Below are 19,160 nucleotides of genomic sequence, written 5' to 3' on the forward strand. Positions count from 1 at the left end.
CTCATTCAGATTTCGTTGTTATTGCCAATAACAGTATTAAATGATCCTAATATATAAGCTATTTTAGAGTGGGGGTATTTTTCAGAAGGGATGGGGAACCCTTTTCAGCCTGTGTACTACATTCACTTCTGGCTAACCTTCTGGTGACCTCATGTCAGTGGTGGGCGAGGCAAAAGTAGGCAGAGCAATGGATGTAAATGTTATGTTTGTACAGTAGAGTAGTTTCCACACACAACTCTTTCTATCCTCCATTCAGACAAGAATGGGGCATTATCAGAGGTCAAGGACATATATGCCAGCCGGGCAAAAAACATTTGGGGCACAAGGCAGGAGCAGTGAGGGGTGTGGCCTGTGGAGAGTACTGAGGGCTACACAGAGGCACCTAGAAGGTGGTATGTGGTCCCTGAGCCTGAGTTTCCCCATCACTGTTTTACTACCATGCATTTAAAAAAGTATTTCATGAGATGATGATGCTAGGAGAGCATAAACATGGAAACATTAAATTCAAAGCAACGTGAATTATCGGAATGTCTGCTTCAACTATGAAAGGGCTGGCAGGCAAAGGTCTAAAACCACGAGTGCCTACAGGTAAACCAAAAATATCCACCCCTCCTACAGTACTATGAATTGATTGAGCTTCCCTGACATTTGTATCTAGAAGTAAACCCTCCAGCAATTGGTGTACTGTGATCTCTTAACAGTGGGCAATAGACATCTAGAGGAATGCACAGACCACCCATGATAAGGAAAGTAGGTCCATGCTTCCTAGGAAATGTGATGAGCAGTCTTGCACTTTAACAATATCCATGATCACAGATCACAGAATCGTAAAGTTGGATGAATAATGCTGTGTTATATTTTAAAATAACATTGTTTTTTGAAATGATTTCTTCTTTTAAAAAAGGCTAATAATAAAATGGTCACAAAACAGTCACAGTCATACTAAACGTTTGTGTCATCATTTCATCTCATTCTCTTAATCACCACATTAACCTGGTATTCTTTGCACAATCGCTGACTGCTATACTAAAATTAGGTCAGAAATTCATCAGCTGACTCCATCCAGTAAGAGACAAAGACTTTATCAGTACACTCAGAAGGAATACGGTAGCTTAAGACTCACTTATTAGGAAAGATATATGAGGTATGAGTTTTGTTTTGTTGCTATTAACTATCCTGCCAAAATCATTCTTAATGCCACTGCTATTCATGAAAGCGTCATTCTCACTTCCATTTTACTCCAGGGGAAGAATGTGCAATACAATGGATGTGAATGGGGTTTTTTGGGGGTCTTTTTTCTTTTTACACAAGAGGTATGTAATACTTCTTATTGCCTTAGAATTTTTTTGCAACCGTTTTTAACAGTTATTTTTTTAACAACTGTTTAAGATACAAGACATTTATTGTATGGTTCAGCACATAAAACACACACATATCTATCAGAAGCCCTGAAGCATAGCAATTTGTCTGGCATTAAATGATGTATTGTTGAAAATATTTCCTACCATCTTATTCATAGACCACCCTGTAATACATATCACTCTCCAGAACTACAGCTACTGATATCAGCCTTCCTGTGTTTCTACTTTAAAAATCAGTATTTCTCCCCCTACATACACACAAGAAGACACATTAGAGCAGGGTTCAGCAAACTTTTTCAGCAGGGGGCTAGTCCACTGTCCCTCAGACCTTGTTGGGGGGGGGGGCGGAGTATATTTTGGGAAAGTGTCAGAGGTTATTACGGCTACTCCTGAGTAACGACTCTACACAACCTTGCCTTTCAGAGTCTTTATTGGTACACATTATTTACAGTGTGATGAGCTGTCGGTTTCATGTCCTCTCATTCCGTGTCAGAATCCGGCACTGCCCCTTTTCGCCCCTTGGACCAACATAAGAGCCTGGGGACAGCGAATTTCCTCCCTTTTCTCCTCCTTCTTAATTCCACTGCCGGGGGAAAGGGTCTACGCTCCGTCTTTTCCCTCTCCCCCCTTTCCGTCTCTCTCTCTTCCCGCCTGTGGAGCAGGGGCTCTTCCCTGCTGCCGGAGCCCTGGCTCTCCCTCTCCGCTTCCTGACTCACCCCTTCAGACCCTGCGCTTCCATGGCTGCTTGGGGAGGAGCTGCTCCTGATGTTAGGGGGAGGTTCTCTATACTCCTTCCCCCTTACAGAAAGAAAGAAAAAAGAACAATTTCCTATGCCCCACAAATAACCCATAGATGCATTTTAAAGAAAAGGACACATTCTACTCATGTAAAAACACACTGATTCCCGGACCCTCCGTGGGCCGGATTTAGAAGGGGATTGGGCCGGATCTGGCCCCCGGGCCTTAGTTTGCCTACCAATGCATTAGAGGAGCCAGTCTGTGAAAAAATACCAAGTCCTATATTATCCTTCTAAAACTCCATATAAAAGAGCAATATTGTCTCCATATTTTTGGAGTGGTTTTTTTGCTGGCTGCAGCAGAGCTCAAAAGGTGTCCGGCCAGCACTTTCAAATGCCTTGCTGCTTCAGATGTGATGACGCTCCAGACCTATCCAAGGCACTCCGCTCAACCACGCTATAAACAAGCACCATCTCAGTATCATACTCCAGTTGGAAAACAGACAGAGATAAATCTAGCAAATCAGTGGCATTCATCTGCGCTTGGAACTTGGAGGCCATCATATTATTTTCCCCACCCTACTTGGCCTTCATCAGGTCAACATGGGCTCGGATCCAACTCACAAATAATCACTTGTATCTCTCTAAGCTCACCAACCAGTTGCAAGCCCATCTGTGGAAACCACACGCTTCAATTCACCAACTGAAGGCTAATTCATATATGCATGGACATCGCTCGGTAAATGCCGGCACCGACAGTGTGTGAGCGTTAATTACCCCATTGAAACACTGCACTTCAAGTGAAGTGAGGTGACAGGACACCCATGCACATGTGGAGGTGCGATGTCTGTTTCACAGTTGCAGATCTTTATTGATGCTGTAGTCCTCAAGTGATGAGCATGCATATGTAAATATAGAAGTCCATCAAGCATGTGAAGGGGAAGATACCTTTTGCTTTTCCTAAGTGGAATGCTACTAAATGCTACTGAAACCTTCTCTAAGATTCTTCCTCTTCTCTTCGACCAAAGAATAGGTTTCTAATTTTCTCTCACACGGCTGCTGGATAAGAAACAATGATACTGGGGCACCAGACAGCACTGTCTGGAGATTAATAGATAGTCTGTTTCACTGTTTTGTTTCTAATCTATCAAGCACTCAAAAACATGTCCTCAGTATAATTAAAACAAGTGAGTGAATCTCTCCAATGTGCTTGTAAAGAATAGATTTCTTCCTGGGCTGGAGTCCCAGTAAATGTGAGAACTGGAATATTATATATATATATATAATGGGCAAAGTCTTCAGCACTAAAGACCATTTTGGAAATATGTCACAAGCCTGAAGGATGTGGATGATTTAAGTGTAAAATTAGCATGATCTGCATATCATCTCCATGTTTCTGATACAATGAGTTACAGCCTGGGGATATAATTGCATCTATGAAAACAATTTCGGAATAAAATTATTGTATAGCTTGGATATGAAAAATCTGGGTTGATCTTTGAAAGAAGATTCTTGATCAGTGGGCTTGGATATCATGGCTTCAGAACTCTCAACCAGTGATATCTATGGCAAATCTAGACAAGATGTAAGTACTAGTGGTAGAAGGGAAAGCCAAACTGGGAAGAGATGTCCAGCCTATTCAAGATGGGGATCACATTCCCTCTGAAGAAACACTTTGGGGAAACATCTCCTGGGTCCAGTTTTTGCTCCTGGATAGACAGGAGCAATGACATTTTCAACCACGTTCTACTGTTTGTCATTCTGAGAATATTCACTACCTGACTACGACCACATACGTAGGAAAAACATCACATAATACAAGGGCCACATAAAAGTCACTTGAAACCACATGGACCATGTTGCCAGTAGGTGCCAATTTATCATGGATAGGAAGGAGGGGTGCTGTGGGGCTGACTCCACCAGCTCCACTTTTGTTTTCACTGTTCTCATGGCTCTTCTGAAGCGTGTAGTCCCTGTGCTCATGGGAGCTCCTTGCACATTTTAGAATCCTGAGAAATCAGGGTTCTAGAGCAAGGCTAGAGAACTTTTTCCAGCCCAGGTGCTGCATTTATTTTCTGGTCAACTTTTCTGGGCACCCCCACATACTGGGGGTGGGTGGGGCCAGAGGCAAACGTGGGCATTACAATTAATTCAAACTTTGCCTTTGTAGAGTAGGCTAGTTTCTACACCCACTCACACATCCCTCTCTGTTCTGCATTCAAGCAAGGAAAAAACACTATCAAAATTCAAGAGCACATTCCAGTCCGGGGGGGGGGGGAGGATGTGTGAAGTAGGACTAGTGAAGAGTGTGGCTGCAAATGGGGTACTGTCTGGGGATAATCTTGAGTGCCAGACAGGCTTGGAGGACTGAATTTGGCTCCTGGGCCTGCAGTTCTCCACTCTGGTTCTCAAACATGCAGGAAGCCTCTGTGGGTATAGGAAGTTTCCCACTTCCCAAGGTCACCCTCCATGAATCAGAGGACAGCAAGCATGGTCATCAGAGGGCAGAGCTGGCATTGTCATTCCTGCTGTTCCCCTTCATATGCTAACACATAATGAATGCTTTAGTGGCTACACAGTGTAGCGAGCTGTTTCTTGGATCCTGGCATGCTACATGGATGTCCTTCAGTGAAAACTTCCCTAGAATATTGCTAGGATTGAGAAGACTAGGGTGGCAATTTAGTAAACAACTAACAGTCAAAGATCTATTTCAATGGTCATGATATGTTTTTCCTGGACACTTTTAACAATGCATGATTACCTCATAGAATCAAAGAAAGGAACCACTGGTGTTTTGTTATTAACATATTCCATTAGCACAACTCTCTCCAACTCTCTCTCTCTCTCTCATCTATCTATCACTTGTTATATAAATGCTACCTTCTCCCCACCTCTCTTCCAAGAAATATACATTCAGTGTAATCCAATATTCATTTGATTAGTTTTTTAAAAGATATATAGATATAGATGATACATAGACATTGATATAGATATATGGTATGGAGAAGCTGAGGCCTTTTCTGTTGTGTTCCCCATTGCAGCTCATGAGGCAAGCCATGGTTTACCTCTTAAAGTGGCATGCTTCATGCAGCTGTGAAAGCAGTAGAATGGGAAGCTACAGGGGAAATCCATGGCTGTACTTGTGGTTCTCGTATCCACATTCAAACAGCCGAACTCTGAAATCCAGAATGCAAACCAGTGCTTGAAATCCAGGTTCTCCTTCTGTCATTTCTGGCTAGAACAAGTGACCCTTGTCTTTGCAAACTCCCTCAGACATAGCCATCCAAAGGATCCCCTCTTTTTTATACATGCAGCTGAAAGCCTTGTCAGGTAGGTCCTGTTTTAAGCCATGGTGTATGTGCAAGTTCTCATCTGCCACTCTCCTGAAGGCAGTGCAGTGAGGGACAGGATCCCCTCTTCCTTTCTCCCATGTCATGCAATGGGACGGGTAACACAGCTTGGACAATCTGCCGGGAAGTGGACTATATATTATCTTCAACAACATAACATTATATCGTAACAGAGCTATCGCTGTTCCATTAGGCTACCAGTCTCATCGACCTCCAAAACCAACATCACTTCCTTGAAATAGCCATGTCAACCCTCAACAAGTGGAGACAATCTTTTAATCTGTAACCAACATTTCAGGTTTTGAAGGGACCTGTTTACTCTTTCTCAATCAACCCTGATTTTTAACAAAAACCATATAGTTACCGTTTTATTGCTTCTTCTTGTTTCCGACGTTTTTCATTCTTTTCTTTCAAGTAAGCCAGGTTCGTTTCATTCCTCATCCGATCGTTCTCTCGAGCAATGTCAGATGCATTCTGTATAACCAAACCATCATAGGCCTTCATGCCCATATCTTCAATATACTGGAGGAAAGTGCCCAAAGTGACTTCCTCCTGATTAGAACTCATCATCTTGTTGGAGACAATAAATGGAGGAAAATACTTCCTGTAGGTTGACAAAGAGGGAAAAGAAGTCCATACAGATAAATCATTTTTTGCTTTCTAGCTATTTTTAAGATCAACTTTCTCCAATGTCATTTTACTTAAACCTGAAGAAAGATCTGGGTGACTGCTGAATTTTATATTTTTTAAAAAAACGGGTGATCAGCCACTGTGTTTCTTTTCATCCCGGGAGTCCTAGTTGAAATACGAAACCTTCCTAGCAACTAGGTGAACATAGCCTACTTCAGTCTGCTATCTCCTCCAATGCTTCATCTTAAGACCAGGAACAAATTACTTTGTTTAACATTCAGCCTGATGAAGAGTAATGACAACCTCAAAGACCTGCTCACTTTTTTGCACTGCCCTACTTTGGATTTCAAAATTTGCTTTTCAGATATTTTTGAAGTAGACCTAAATTTAGAGCAAGCATGGCTTTTTTGTTGTCACCTTAGGCACATTAATTTTGCCTGACACTGTTTTTCATGGTTTTGCAGGAGGATTAATGCATGGATCTTGGCTGCCAGGGATGTGTTTGCACTAGATCCATACGTGCATTCAGATTCATTGGATCATCTTTACTCCAGTGGTTTCCCATGTGATATGCACAAGGCTCTAAATACTCTTCAGGGCAGGAAAAAAAGCAAGCTGGGGCTTCAGAAGGAAGAACAGAAAGCCGACCTAATAATCCCCAAAGGCTCTTAACAATGACATTGGCACGTGAAGATTATTTGCAGTTCTCATTACATTCATTTATTATCGTATTTGATTTTAAACACTGGGAAAACATTGTGCAACCTCTGTATGAATGAATTTCAAGCAAGTGCAACAGACATGAGGTCTGGATATGGTGGAAATAGCCTGCTCACATCTTTCAGTCATTTACTTGATTCACACCCCTTGAAAAATTCTTGCCGATGCTCATGACTGTCTTAGACCCAAATTTTCTTATGAGTTAATATCAGCATCATTCTCAGAATTTGCAACGGCAAAGACTTGGATCCAAATAATACACTGAACAAGTGGAAGGCAAGTCTACTCATACAAAGAGTGTTTTGTTTATTCCAGTTTTCTCCCGTCTTCAGTACCCTGCACTACCTTTGAAAAACTGATTCCACAAGCCTCTTGGATGACATAGGGGACTACAGATAGGGTGACTATGCCTACTCCTCCACACTAAGGAAGTACCTTCCACTCCTGCAGAGAGATCTCTAAATTGCCTTTAAACTGGTGATATAGTCTAACCATGTAACGGGGGTCTATTTTCCTACTTGGTCATCTTCCCCACCCCCTTCTGAAATGATGAAATTCATTGTGACACCTCAACATGAAAAATGAAAATTCTGCCACGATACAGAATTTCACAGGAACTTTCTCTGGCCTTGCAGTGGGGATGAAAATGGGGAAACACTGGATCTATACGTGCAGATGTTAATAGGGACCAAATCAGCTAAAATCCAGGAACATCAGTTTGAGTTGGGCTGTTTGATCTCTTAGAAGGAGAGTTTGAGGAAAATATGGTAGTATTGGATCAAGGGGGTCAACCATAACAAAACCAATAATATTGTGTTTAGAAATGAGGCTGCAAATCAACTGGTTATAAATACCAGGTGCCCCTCGGATCTTCATGATCATCATTCAATTTTTAATGTATTTTTTCTCAAGTTGTGTCTATACCTATAATGAATCAATCAACCATGCAGAACCTTCATATATCACTTTTTCATGAAATTTGAACCAGGGTTCATACCTTGCTTTCTTAGGTTACCCAGCTGCCATATAGGCTGCATTTATTGGATGTTTCTGAATTTTATATGTTAGATGTGTTGTTGTTGTTGTTGTTGTTGTTGTTGTTGTTGTGTGTGCTGTTGTATTTGGTCTTATGTAGGCTTTGTACTATTGTATGCAAGTGGAACCTGCAACAAAATGTTGTCATTATAAAAAACAATGTTCCTGTTCAGGGTTCCAGCTGCCTAGTCTCTCCACCCCACACCCCACCATGCTACTCTCCTGGCTGTCACTCTACATTCTGAGATTGCTGAGCTATTCCAATCCTTATTGGGCTGTTGGAGGGAGGGTTCTGCATACTTAGTTTTGTTTTTTTTAAAAATTGATACCCCTCTTGTTTCTGAATAGTTCTGTTTCAGCTACAATTTTGGTGGCACCTCTCACCCGAATCTGATTGCTGCCTGATCATCTCATCGGCACAGAACATGTGGGAATGGGATATAAGGAATAAGCACACTGCTTAGACAACTTCCCTGGGGTTTGATCATTTGGGGGGAAAGTCTGGAGCATTTATGACAGTGACAGCCAACAGTGTCTATAGACTAGGAAGGTCATCACCGTCTATAAAGCACAGCATGGTTTAAAATTTCCACTACTTTATCTTCCTCTCACAGCTAGAGTCAAGAATCAGTTGCAGGATAGTAGGAGATACCTTCACCCCTGCAATCAGTTATCAGCAGGGAAGAAGTGAAGTGCACCAGAGAATACATGTATTTTTAAAAGTTTACTGTTCCTGCCCGTTTGTTCAGTTTATGGCAAGGTGAATCAGCTCAGTGAATAACATTCCGCCCAAGAACTCTCATGACTAACTGAAATATCGTTATAATCATTCTCATGCAATTTCTGTAAATGAGCATAAATTATTAATTGAGTTTGCAATTCAGGAATGAGGGAATCAAGTATCTGTGACTTTTTTTTACGGCAGAGGTAAGGTTCATCTAGCAAAGTAAAAACAACAGCAGAATACATCATAATGTTCGAGCAACTAAAGTCACATGTCCCCATCGAGCTAGGGCTACATTAAGAGGCTCTGCGTGCACCGTCCCTGATCTTGTCCTCCAGTGGGCTGCAGTATGGATGAGATTTTGTCCAGATAATCAGCAATACCTGGCTTGAACTGCTCGTTGGAAAAGAGGGAAAGCAAGAGGATGGATTTTGTCTTCCCATCCCTTATTTCCTCATATAGATAATTGGGATTTTAGCAGATCATCTGATCAGGTGGATGTTAAGAAGCCTGATGTTGCATGTGCACACAGTTAGATCATAGCTGCCAAGTTCTCCCTTTTTTTAAGGGAAATTCCCTTATGCTGAATAGGCTTCCTCGTGAGAAATGGGAAAACTTGGCAGCTATGAGTTAGATAAGTGAGCTGGACTTTGACCCCGCATGAATATGAAGTTCTAACATGCGAAGGCTTCCCCATTCATTTCAGTGGCATGGAAAATTCTACATATCCATAGGAATGGAAACCCAGAGATTTCCCACCTACTGAACTGCACAAGGAAGCCCTTTCAAGAATGTGAAAGTAGTGTGTGCAACAGCGCTCCTGTGTGTGAAAGGATCCCCCAAGTTTGGCTGCGTTCTGAAGAGACTACAGTGCCAGGGGGGTGGTACTGAATATCTGAATTGACCCTAAAACTCAATGAACACATGCACATTGCAGTATGCAACTCATTTGTGCAAAGCAGGTCCCTACACAAGGTCTGGCAATTTTCACCGCACTACTGCAAACATTCACTTCTGGTGTTTCTGAAGCCTCGCTCTTCTACAATGAAACCTAACAATGAATACTGCTTGCCACATGAAGCTGCTACTGCATTGCTTGCATTTCAAGTGTTTCTCACTCTGCAATTTGCATGTGTGATTTGAGCCGTAAAAAAAAAAAATGCTGTGCTGTAGGAGAAATAAAATGTGGACCATCAAATGGAACAAGTTGTTAAAATAAAGATAATGAGTGCCTTCCATAGTTCATTGATATATATATAAAAAAGAAACCCACAACCATTTTCTATCAGTTTAATAGCTACATATCACATTTTTAAGTGCCAATTGATTTCTTTTCAGATAGGCAGAAGAATTAAAAAAGAGTTGGGCACATACCCCACTGGTATACCATCCCTCTCCTTGAATGTTCACTTGCATTTTGCAACATAACAATTAGCTCATCTGAAGTACACTCTTCTCACCACAGATGTTATATGGAGTACCACTTGTAGTGTTTGGGCTCTGCTTTCATTCTGCGCTTCTTGAATTGCTTACAAGACAGTAAGTGCAAAGAAGCTAGGCCACATTCAATATCTAGCAGACTGCTGACTACAGCACCACTGTTAAAGAGCTAATGGCACTGGTATGCTATACACTGGGTTCCCACCCCCACTTCTTCAGAGTTGCTGTCTTTTATGAAATGGCTTCCAGAAGACAAATTATTTCTTTGCTAGGCACATTGTCAATGAAGCTCTCATATACATGTCTGGCTGCTGCCTTGTCAATTTTTAAGCAGACTTGATTTTTTTATTCATTTAAAGGAAATGTTTTCCAATTCCACATGGCCCACATACAGGGAATAAAGCATTTGTTGTTGTTCTTGCTTAGTCGTTTAGTCGTATCCGACTCTTCGTGACCCCATGGACCAGGCACTCCTGGCATTAGGCTTCTTCAAAAGCACAAAGGCAGATTGCAGTGCTACTCATAGTGCAAAGTTTGCAAGAATCAACTCTTCTGACATACTCAACCAGGTTTATCCAGAAACTTTCTATTCTGTCGCTGGCTACCCTTGTTGTAAATGGGAATTATGCCAACTGCAAAAGGATCTCTCTTTTAATAACACAAATGGTTAAAAGGAGCTCCTTCAAAAGAATGAGGAAAAAATGCATTGCATACCTGAAATAAAACAATGCTTCCAAGAAGGTGTGTTTATATTATGTCTCTTTGTCAGAAATAAAGAGCTTTACAAACCCAATAAATGTGCACAAAGGATAGATCTCCCCTTCCTTGTGATTGCACTCCTCAAAGCCTCTAGAATGTGGAGTACTACTGTTGTTGTTTACTTGTCAACCAGAAGTCCTTCACATATGTGTTGTGATCCCAAAATGTACAATTTCCTAAAAAGCAAGTAGCATGTAACTGGATAGCCAACAGCCAGCACTACCTATAATTAGGAGATTAAGATTATCCCAACACTACCAGGACAATAGGTCTTTTAATTTAGGAGAAATACTTATTTGCTTTCTGCTTAACTAAATTGTTTTCCATGTTCTTCAAGGCGTGTATTGTGGGGAGGGCAAAATAAAGTGAAGATCTTTTGGCTAAGGGAAACATATTTGAAATGTTGTGAAATATTAATGGTGTGGCGTGCCTAATAAGTAACTAACACAGCTGTTAGGTATTATATCAATTAATACGTCAGAAAAATAGCTAGCAACCTTTTAATAATTTAATACTGCCTTTACAAATGAAAACTCCAGACACCAAATGTTCTTATTATCAGGCACCTAATGTGTAGAAGAACAATAAATAATCCCAAATACATTACACATTATTTGGTTTTGCTGTGGTTTGATTAATGTCTCCCCAAACAGACAAAGTTCTTGCTTAGATATTTCAGGGTTGTAAATCATTCCATTTCTGCCAATATGCCTCTCTGATAAGTGATATAGTGATATATAAATATAGATAAGCACTGTATTTCATTAGCATGCTTAGATATTCTTTTTTAAAAAAAACAAAACAAACCATGTACATACCAAGATTAAAGTCCTCGGGGGACTGCTAAGTGCAATAATTAAAGGTGACTTTTGTCTGTAAAAGCCCTTTCCTGTGGTTTATCTCAGTGCAGTCTGAAGGGATATTTCAGCACCATAAAAACAGATTTTGCAGATTGGCTCAGTTTTTCTTCAATTAAAGTGCTTGAGATCTTCTTGGCAAACATTTCCAGATTGTAGCATTCTGCATCTCTAGAAGTCAGCGTGTTGCATTAAAAATAAAAGAGCGATCTTCTCGGCATGGGATTAAAATAGCCTTTTTAAAGTTTGACTTTCAAAAATGCAGTGGGGCTGGGGGGAAAGAGGGGATCTGGCATCTTAAATCCACATTGAGAGAAATAACAGCAAAGGTTTCAGGGGGGCATCAACGGCACCCTGCTTTGAAGTCCAGCAGGAAAGAAATGGGAGGATTTTTTTTGCCCACTTCACCACACAGAAGATTACAACACCAGCATATGCAGTGGCAGAGAGGTGGCTAAGGTGCCTCATTGGAGTGGATGCTGTGGAGACCAAAAGAAAAGACAAGGAGGGATAGAAAACATCCTATCCAAATGGCTTCTTGCAACAGAAAAAGATGCTCTCTCCTTTCTCTCATTGCCACCGAGACAGCGAAGGTTTGAAACAGTCTCTCTCACGCTCGCCCGGTGACTACAGGCAGGCTCTCTCGCTCGCTCGCTCTCCCTCTCTGTTGATGCTGTTGCTGATTAATCAGGGATTCTCAAACAAAGAGCAAGCCTACCTTCGGCAATGAGCAGTAATCTGGAGCTCCTCTTTTTCTGCAATCCGCTTGCGTTCAGCATCAAAGCAGCCAGCATTCTAGCACCCTGGACAGTTCCCGTTTGCTTAGGCCCATTGGAGAAAAAGGAGGCGAAGGAGCAAGTGAAGAAATGACAAGAGACCGGAAAGCAGCCGCCTTCGACTTCAGCTTGCCGTCCCCAGGGGCGCAGCTGCTCATTAAAGCTTCCTATCTAGGCAACAGATTCTCCCCCTTTTATCTTCGCTGCACTGAAGTCTGATTAGCAAAATAATCCAGTTTTTTTTTGGGGGGGGCGGGAGTGTAGGAGGGATCTGCACAAATTCAGGCTCTCTAGGTAGGACACGGCACGGCACAGCACTGCTCCATTCTTCTCCCCCTCCTACTCAAAAAAAGAAAGAAATATTTTTTTTCCAAAAAAAAAAAGTCCCTCCACAGAGAATGGGCAAGTTAACCTTTAGCCCATGTTATGGCTCCAGGAAATGAGCAACCACTTAGAGGGAACATCTAAGTCTCAGTTTGATACCTCATATTGATGAATCGCTTGCACTCACCCTCACTGTAAAAAGCCGTGCAAGGCTCACAATTACTGCTGACGCAGATTAGGCTGCTGCTTGGGGGGAAAGGTAGGAGGAGCTTTTTAACCTCATCAAAACAACCTCCCACCACCTGCTCCCACTGCATGAGTGAATAGACCTCCCCCTATTTGGAATGCATATCTGTATAATGTGCGATTTGGCAGCAGGGATATTTGAAACACAGCGGGGCGGTTTTATGCCCTCCTGCAAAGTTCATCTCTCTCTCTCTAAAGAAATATTTAGTTTCTGTTCACTGATTCAGAGTCCTGGGGACCAACCACCTAATCCAAATCCCTGCTATTCAAGGCAGAGTTCTCTGGCTATCACTAAGGTTCTATAATTCAGCCTGTGCTATCCACAAAACAATGCACTGTGACTCAGGCAAGCAAGTCAAGACATAGCATTGCAGAGAATAAAAAAAAGGCTTCTTCACATGTTACAATGAACACAGGTACGAGCTATCTCTGCACATGTAGAAATGTTTGTGTGGAAGAGTATACGCTTGTTAATTTCTACTGCTCACCTATTTTGTAGACAGGTACACAGATTTTAAACTTTTTAAATGTTACATGTGAATAATGGTATGAGGGTACACCTCAATTGTTAGTGTACATGGATGGTACCCTCATTGGATGTAATGTGTGAATGCCCCTAAAAAGAACCCAGATCTGGGGAATTCATCCAACCCAGTGAATCCAAACTGGAGGAAAATCTTCAGCGTCAAATATGGCAATTAATAAGAAAGCAAGGAAGACCTGACCATTGATTGACACTTCTCAAAATAAATGGTTGTGGTGGGCAAATTTAATTGTATAAAACTCAGCGCTGTTATTCTAGCTGTGATGGTACCCAATGACACAGAAGTAAGGCCTGGCACCTCAAGGACTATAGCGTGGTGCAGCCAGGATTAGTTCAAATGAAGAATTAAACTTCCATTCTGGACTAGATGTAAACAGTTGCTTGGTACTCAAATCTGCAGCCTGATTTCACAATTCATTCAACAAAGCAAAACTTTGTATGACCTGTGGTTTAAGATGAAGTGCTGTTGGCATCCATCTGTCTTAAGAGACACTGGAATGCACCTCTGGGGGTTTAGTCATGTCCACCTTTGGTCCCCACTCTGCACTCAGCTCTCACCTGTGGTTCCTAAAAGCTGTCAGCAGGTGACAGTGGCCAGAAACCAGGAAATGGTTTTTATTGCCCAGCTAAACCAGGTGAGGGTAACCGATGGTTCCCAAACCCCCAGTGAGTTAGGGACTTCCCCTGCAGACAGGCTCCAGAAGATTGAGCAGACAAGATCAATAGTGGGCCCGACAATCAAGAAGACGGTTTCTGCACGTCCTGTGGAGGGAAATGAGGGGCAGATGGGGCTCATCAGCCTGGGAAGGTAGCTCCTCTAGGACAAGGAAAACTCTGGTCCTAAACCTCCACTGCCAAATGGCTATACGTACTTATTTGTGAAATAGGCTTTGGGAGGATGAGATGGTTTAGATTTAGTACATTCTCTCCTTCTCGCCCCTCCAGACAGCTGATATGTGTTACTCAGATCATCTGAATGGTTTTCATATACTTTGTCGTGTTGGGGTATTTCTTTTCTGACTCCAGTGAATTGCGGATATATCATGGTAGAAAAACACAAAACATTAATCATGACCCTGAACTGGTTTTTCCCCGGAGTAGGAGTGCTTTCCCCTTTTATTTATTTACATTGTCCCCCTGTCCTTTTCATCTGTAATTATATACTCCAGATATATGAAAGACTGGTCAGTGATCGTTGGACATACATTCCACCAAAGCTGGAGCAGCTCAAGGCTAAAAACAGTGATTATACACTCAACCACAGTTTAAAGTCATCTTAAAGATAGCATAATACTACCCCTTGATAGTGGACCTCACTTTGCTCCCCCCCTTTCATTTCCACACAAATACTATAATTTTAATCTAACCTTTAAGAGAATTCAAGGCATTCTTAGGAACATAGTCCAATTCTTATTTCATATAACCATAAGTCTAAAACAGAGGCAAGTAGCATGCACTCACATTCAACTATATGCCCTATCACAAATGGCAAGTGGGCTGCCCAATTCTGCAGCAGTTAGAGATGTCCTGGTGCCTTCAAAATCATTCATATAGTCACTGCATTGGGCTAATTGGTCACTGAGGTTACTGGACTGATCCATGGGAATTGTGCGTGCATCAGCTCTATATAGAATGGTGGCAATGGTTTTCCTATGGAGTCCACAACACAGGAAAAGGGGACTGACAGGCCCTGGAAATTAATATGGGCTTCAAATATATCGGCCGTCATGCATTCCATTTTAGCAATCCCTGAGAGGCCTATGATAGAGGAAACAGACCCTGAACATCGTAATCTATTTATTATTACATTTATGCCCCATGTCCCATGCCTCCCATGTCCAAGGAGCTCAGGGAAGCCTGCAGTGTTCTCCCGCTCCTCATTTTATCTTCAAAACAACCCTGTGACGCAGATTAGGCTGAAAGACTGTGATTGGCCCAAGGTCACCCAGTGAACTTTATAGCTGAGTGACAATTTAAACCTTGCTCTCCCAGGTCCTAGTTCAGAACTCTAACTATACCATATTGATACCATATTTTGCTCTTACAGAGTTTGGGAGGTGGGAAGGGCATTTATATTTTGCTTAAAATAGAATGAGTCACAAATGTGTCCTTCACTTAACTGATACTGAGACATCCAAGAACTATTTTTAAAAAATAAAATATTGCATTCTTGCTAGTCTTTTTAACTATATCACATTCATTAGTCTTGTTGAGTTTTCCTCTCGAAAGTATCTCCTAATGAAGATCTGAGCACTGAGCTTTTCCTCGCCCCTTTTGCATTGAAAAAAGTTGTGTATTCTTTCTGATTTACAGAACCATTTAATCACGTTTAACCTCACCCTGTGTTAATGCATATTTGAGACCCCCAGCATGGCTTATTGTAGGTCAGCAAGCAGGCAACAAACGAAAGCTGCAATCTATATCATATATACCTATATCATGTACCACTGCATTCTATTACATCACTTTTCCTTTTGTTTAAGTGGGCTCTTAGCTAGTGGTGAGGCACAGACACCAATTGCCCACCAATTGATTGTAGCCTCTTTTAGATGCTTGTTTCATACCCACATCATCATTTGTTGCGGTTGTAGTTGAATGATCCACACATGAGTATAAGCCCATTAATGGGCCACCTAGAATTGCAGACGATAGGAATCCAATCCAATCCGCATAGTCTACCTTCTCACAGGCAACAATTTCTCCACTTTTCTACTGAAATATTCATTGCACAAAATACTTGGGCATAATAGCTTGCCTTGCTTGTTCCTGCTGTCTACTTGCTGCACATTGCGAGTATGTGTGTGAGAGAGACAGAAATCCTACTTTACGTGCTATTTCCTTCTGTTTTAGTCCTATGATTGTACTGAAGTCAGAGGCTTTAATTAATTAATTAATTAGAATAATTACGTTTACTTGATATAAGGGTGCATGGTAGTCATTCAACAAATTTAATATTAGTGTGCTTATTTATTTATCATTATAATGGCTAATATAAGGAAGGCACTTGTATCTGCAGCATCCGAATTTAAAAGACAGTCTATTTATTGTTTTCCTTATGCAGTTGACATCAGTATCCCATTCATAATGCTAACCCAATGATATAATTCGGTGAAAATCTAACAATAATGCCATTTTGTGGTGAATAACAACACACAATGCCCTGGAATTGTAAAAGGAAGCATCTACAACAACAGGGGAGGAAATCTCTTCACTATAAGGTAAGACTGAAGGAGGCCTCCTATCATCTGAAAATGGCATCTCCTCTGCTGTTTAAGTTTTAAGCATATCAGTGCTAAATTATTATTTCAGTCCTCATTTCTCTTTGTTGTGATGAGATGATAAAGAAGCTTATTGAGATATTATGGCTTAAACTGTGTTACAATAGATTTTATTATCCACTTTTAATTGCATTCCACTAAATACAATTAGAATGGAACCAAAGCTTGCAGAAGGGTAGAGGATATCGGCTCGCGAAACCTACTTCTTATGACCTATTAGTACCTGATCTAGTAGTTAATATATGCTTGAGTTATGGATGTATCAATAAATGATGACAAAAATCAGCAATCTTATTCATGCTTTTTTAAAGGAGTTGGGTTTTTTTTGGTTTTTTTGTTTGCAATATATATTAAATATAAAACCAGTGTTTCTTTTGTAATGGTACTCACTGTCTTTTTTCTTCCCTGGACACCTATCTTGCACATTTATCAATAAATGAGCATCAGCGCCTATGACAGGGGGAAGGTCTCCATTCAGCAATAACTTTGGGGTATATCAAGATTAGCCAAAATTATATCCACTCTTCACAAATATGTAGTCTAGCAATCTATTGTTTTCACTGAAGATGAACTAGAGCTATTACTTGACTCAGACCATGGCTCTCTGGATTTTGCAAAGCAGATCTTCAACCAAATGATGTGTATATTAGTGAAATGTACAAACAATAATGCATATAAAAGTGAAAATAATATGCAAAAATTGATTATGATAGGGGAGAATTGCTTGAAAGAATGCAAAATTGCACACAGAAATATGTATACAGTTTTTAATGTGGACTTTTTGTTTTAAAAATTAACAAACATATGTACAATCGGGGTACATCAAACTTAAGACTGGGGGAAATGAGAAACTGGGAGAAACCAGAATGGATAGTGTCAGGGGGACTCCCTACAGAGAGCCTCCTCCTGTCATCCTGACCAGCACTTCGCCCAGCGACAGCACAAGTAGCGAGTCGGGAGGAGGGAATGAGGAATGGAGCGGTTTGGAGAGAGGGCTAAGAGAAGAGTCAGAGCCCTGGCACTGACCTGGTCGAAGGTCAGCAGATGAGGGACTCAGTGAGACGTCGGAGCACAGGCGCCGCCCCAGCCAGCAAGAGGGGAAACCTCTCCTTCCGGCGCCCAAATTGAGGCGCGCGCCCACACATAGGGTGAAGGGGCGGCGTTTTAGGATGCCCAGGCTTTTATGCTGGCTGAAAAGCAAGAAGCAGCCATTGCCGGGTTCTGAATCAGACTAGGCAGTCATGTTTTCTGCCCTGTAAATAGAATACACAATAAAATTAAAGACAGTGCGGACTGGAGTGTCTTTACTCGAGAGTAGCCGCAACAACCCCCTGACAGATAGATTCCTCTATTTCTAGAATTGCAGACTTAAGATGTTATTTAAAATGTTAATCAATGCACACACCTCCCATTCATTTCAATTATCATTTTTAAAGAATTTATACCTTCCTATAAAAGTACGTAGGTCGGCTAGTGTACAGTTTTACGAAGGGTTTCTCCACTGAGGAACTCAACATACACAAGAGAGTCAGATTCATAGCAGTGGCAGACCTTGACATCTCAAATTTCAGTGCTGCCCTGTGCAATGCAAAAATCCAGCCCCACCCATTGTCTCTCACCCTCTTTTCTATGTCTTTGCTGTGGCACCCCCTGCGACACCCTCTTGGCTGGTCACACTCCCTTAAATCACTGTCTAGCTATAAACGTATGATGTATATGTTGCCTAACTCTGCCACTCTCACAGCCAAACCTTGGAGGAGAGTGATAGCCCATGTGGAGAACAACTCTATTTACTTCAGCATCCCTCCCCCAAATCACGGTGACTGGCGTGGCCTCAGAAAAGGGTTCACTGTGTTAAAAGCTAGACCTGTCTGTCAAAAGTCAACCTCTCTCCACTGCCTCCCCTCTTGAGCTCTGGAGATTTCACCAGTCAGGTTAGTTTCTTTTCTCAAAATGGAAAAAAAGTGCTACACATTTAACTTTTTGGGAAAATGAAAAGTAGGCCATGGGGTGACTCAGAAGCCTGAGCCACTGCTAGGTGACATCTTTAACAGTGTGATCCAACCCAAAAATAGTAGGGTCATGACCTAAATCACCTTGATTCACCTTGTTCAGGATAGACACAGTGCACTGTTTAGAAATGGGGGGAAAGCTGCTCACAAAAAAGAAATTATTTTTAAGAAAGGAATTCTTTGTGAAAAGAGAAAAAAAGTACTTCAGCTTTTTTCTTTAAATGAAATACTATGCAGGGTCATACAAATGGTTGTATTTACAGATAAATTCAAAGAAAATGCTGTGATAAAGCCACCTGTCCTTGTTCAGTTTGCACAATAGTGACTTAAAAATAAAATGAATTTATATAATTCCTCAAATGACTAC

At 41.4% G+C, this 19,160-nt stretch overlaps 1 protein-coding gene across 1 annotated transcript in view; it reads right to left on the minus strand.

Annotated features, from left to right (window-relative positions):
* NYAP2 (neuronal tyrosine-phosphorylated phosphoinositide-3-kinase adaptor 2) overlaps positions 1-6,018 on the minus strand; it is a 136,172-nt gene extending 130,154 nt beyond the window's left edge. The window contains exon 1 of the mRNA XM_035133461.2: positions 5,813-6,018. Within this exon, the coding sequence (XP_034989352.2) occupies positions 5,813-6,018 (206 nt within the window). The remainder of the gene's footprint in view (positions 1-5,812) is intronic.
* Positions 6,019-19,160: the final 13,142 nt, after the last annotated feature.

Source organism: Zootoca vivipara, chromosome 5, assembly GCF_963506605.1.
Source record: "Zootoca vivipara chromosome 5, rZooViv1.1, whole genome shotgun sequence".
In the NCBI taxonomy this organism is placed as follows: Eukaryota; Metazoa; Chordata; class Lepidosauria; order Squamata; family Lacertidae; genus Zootoca; species Zootoca vivipara.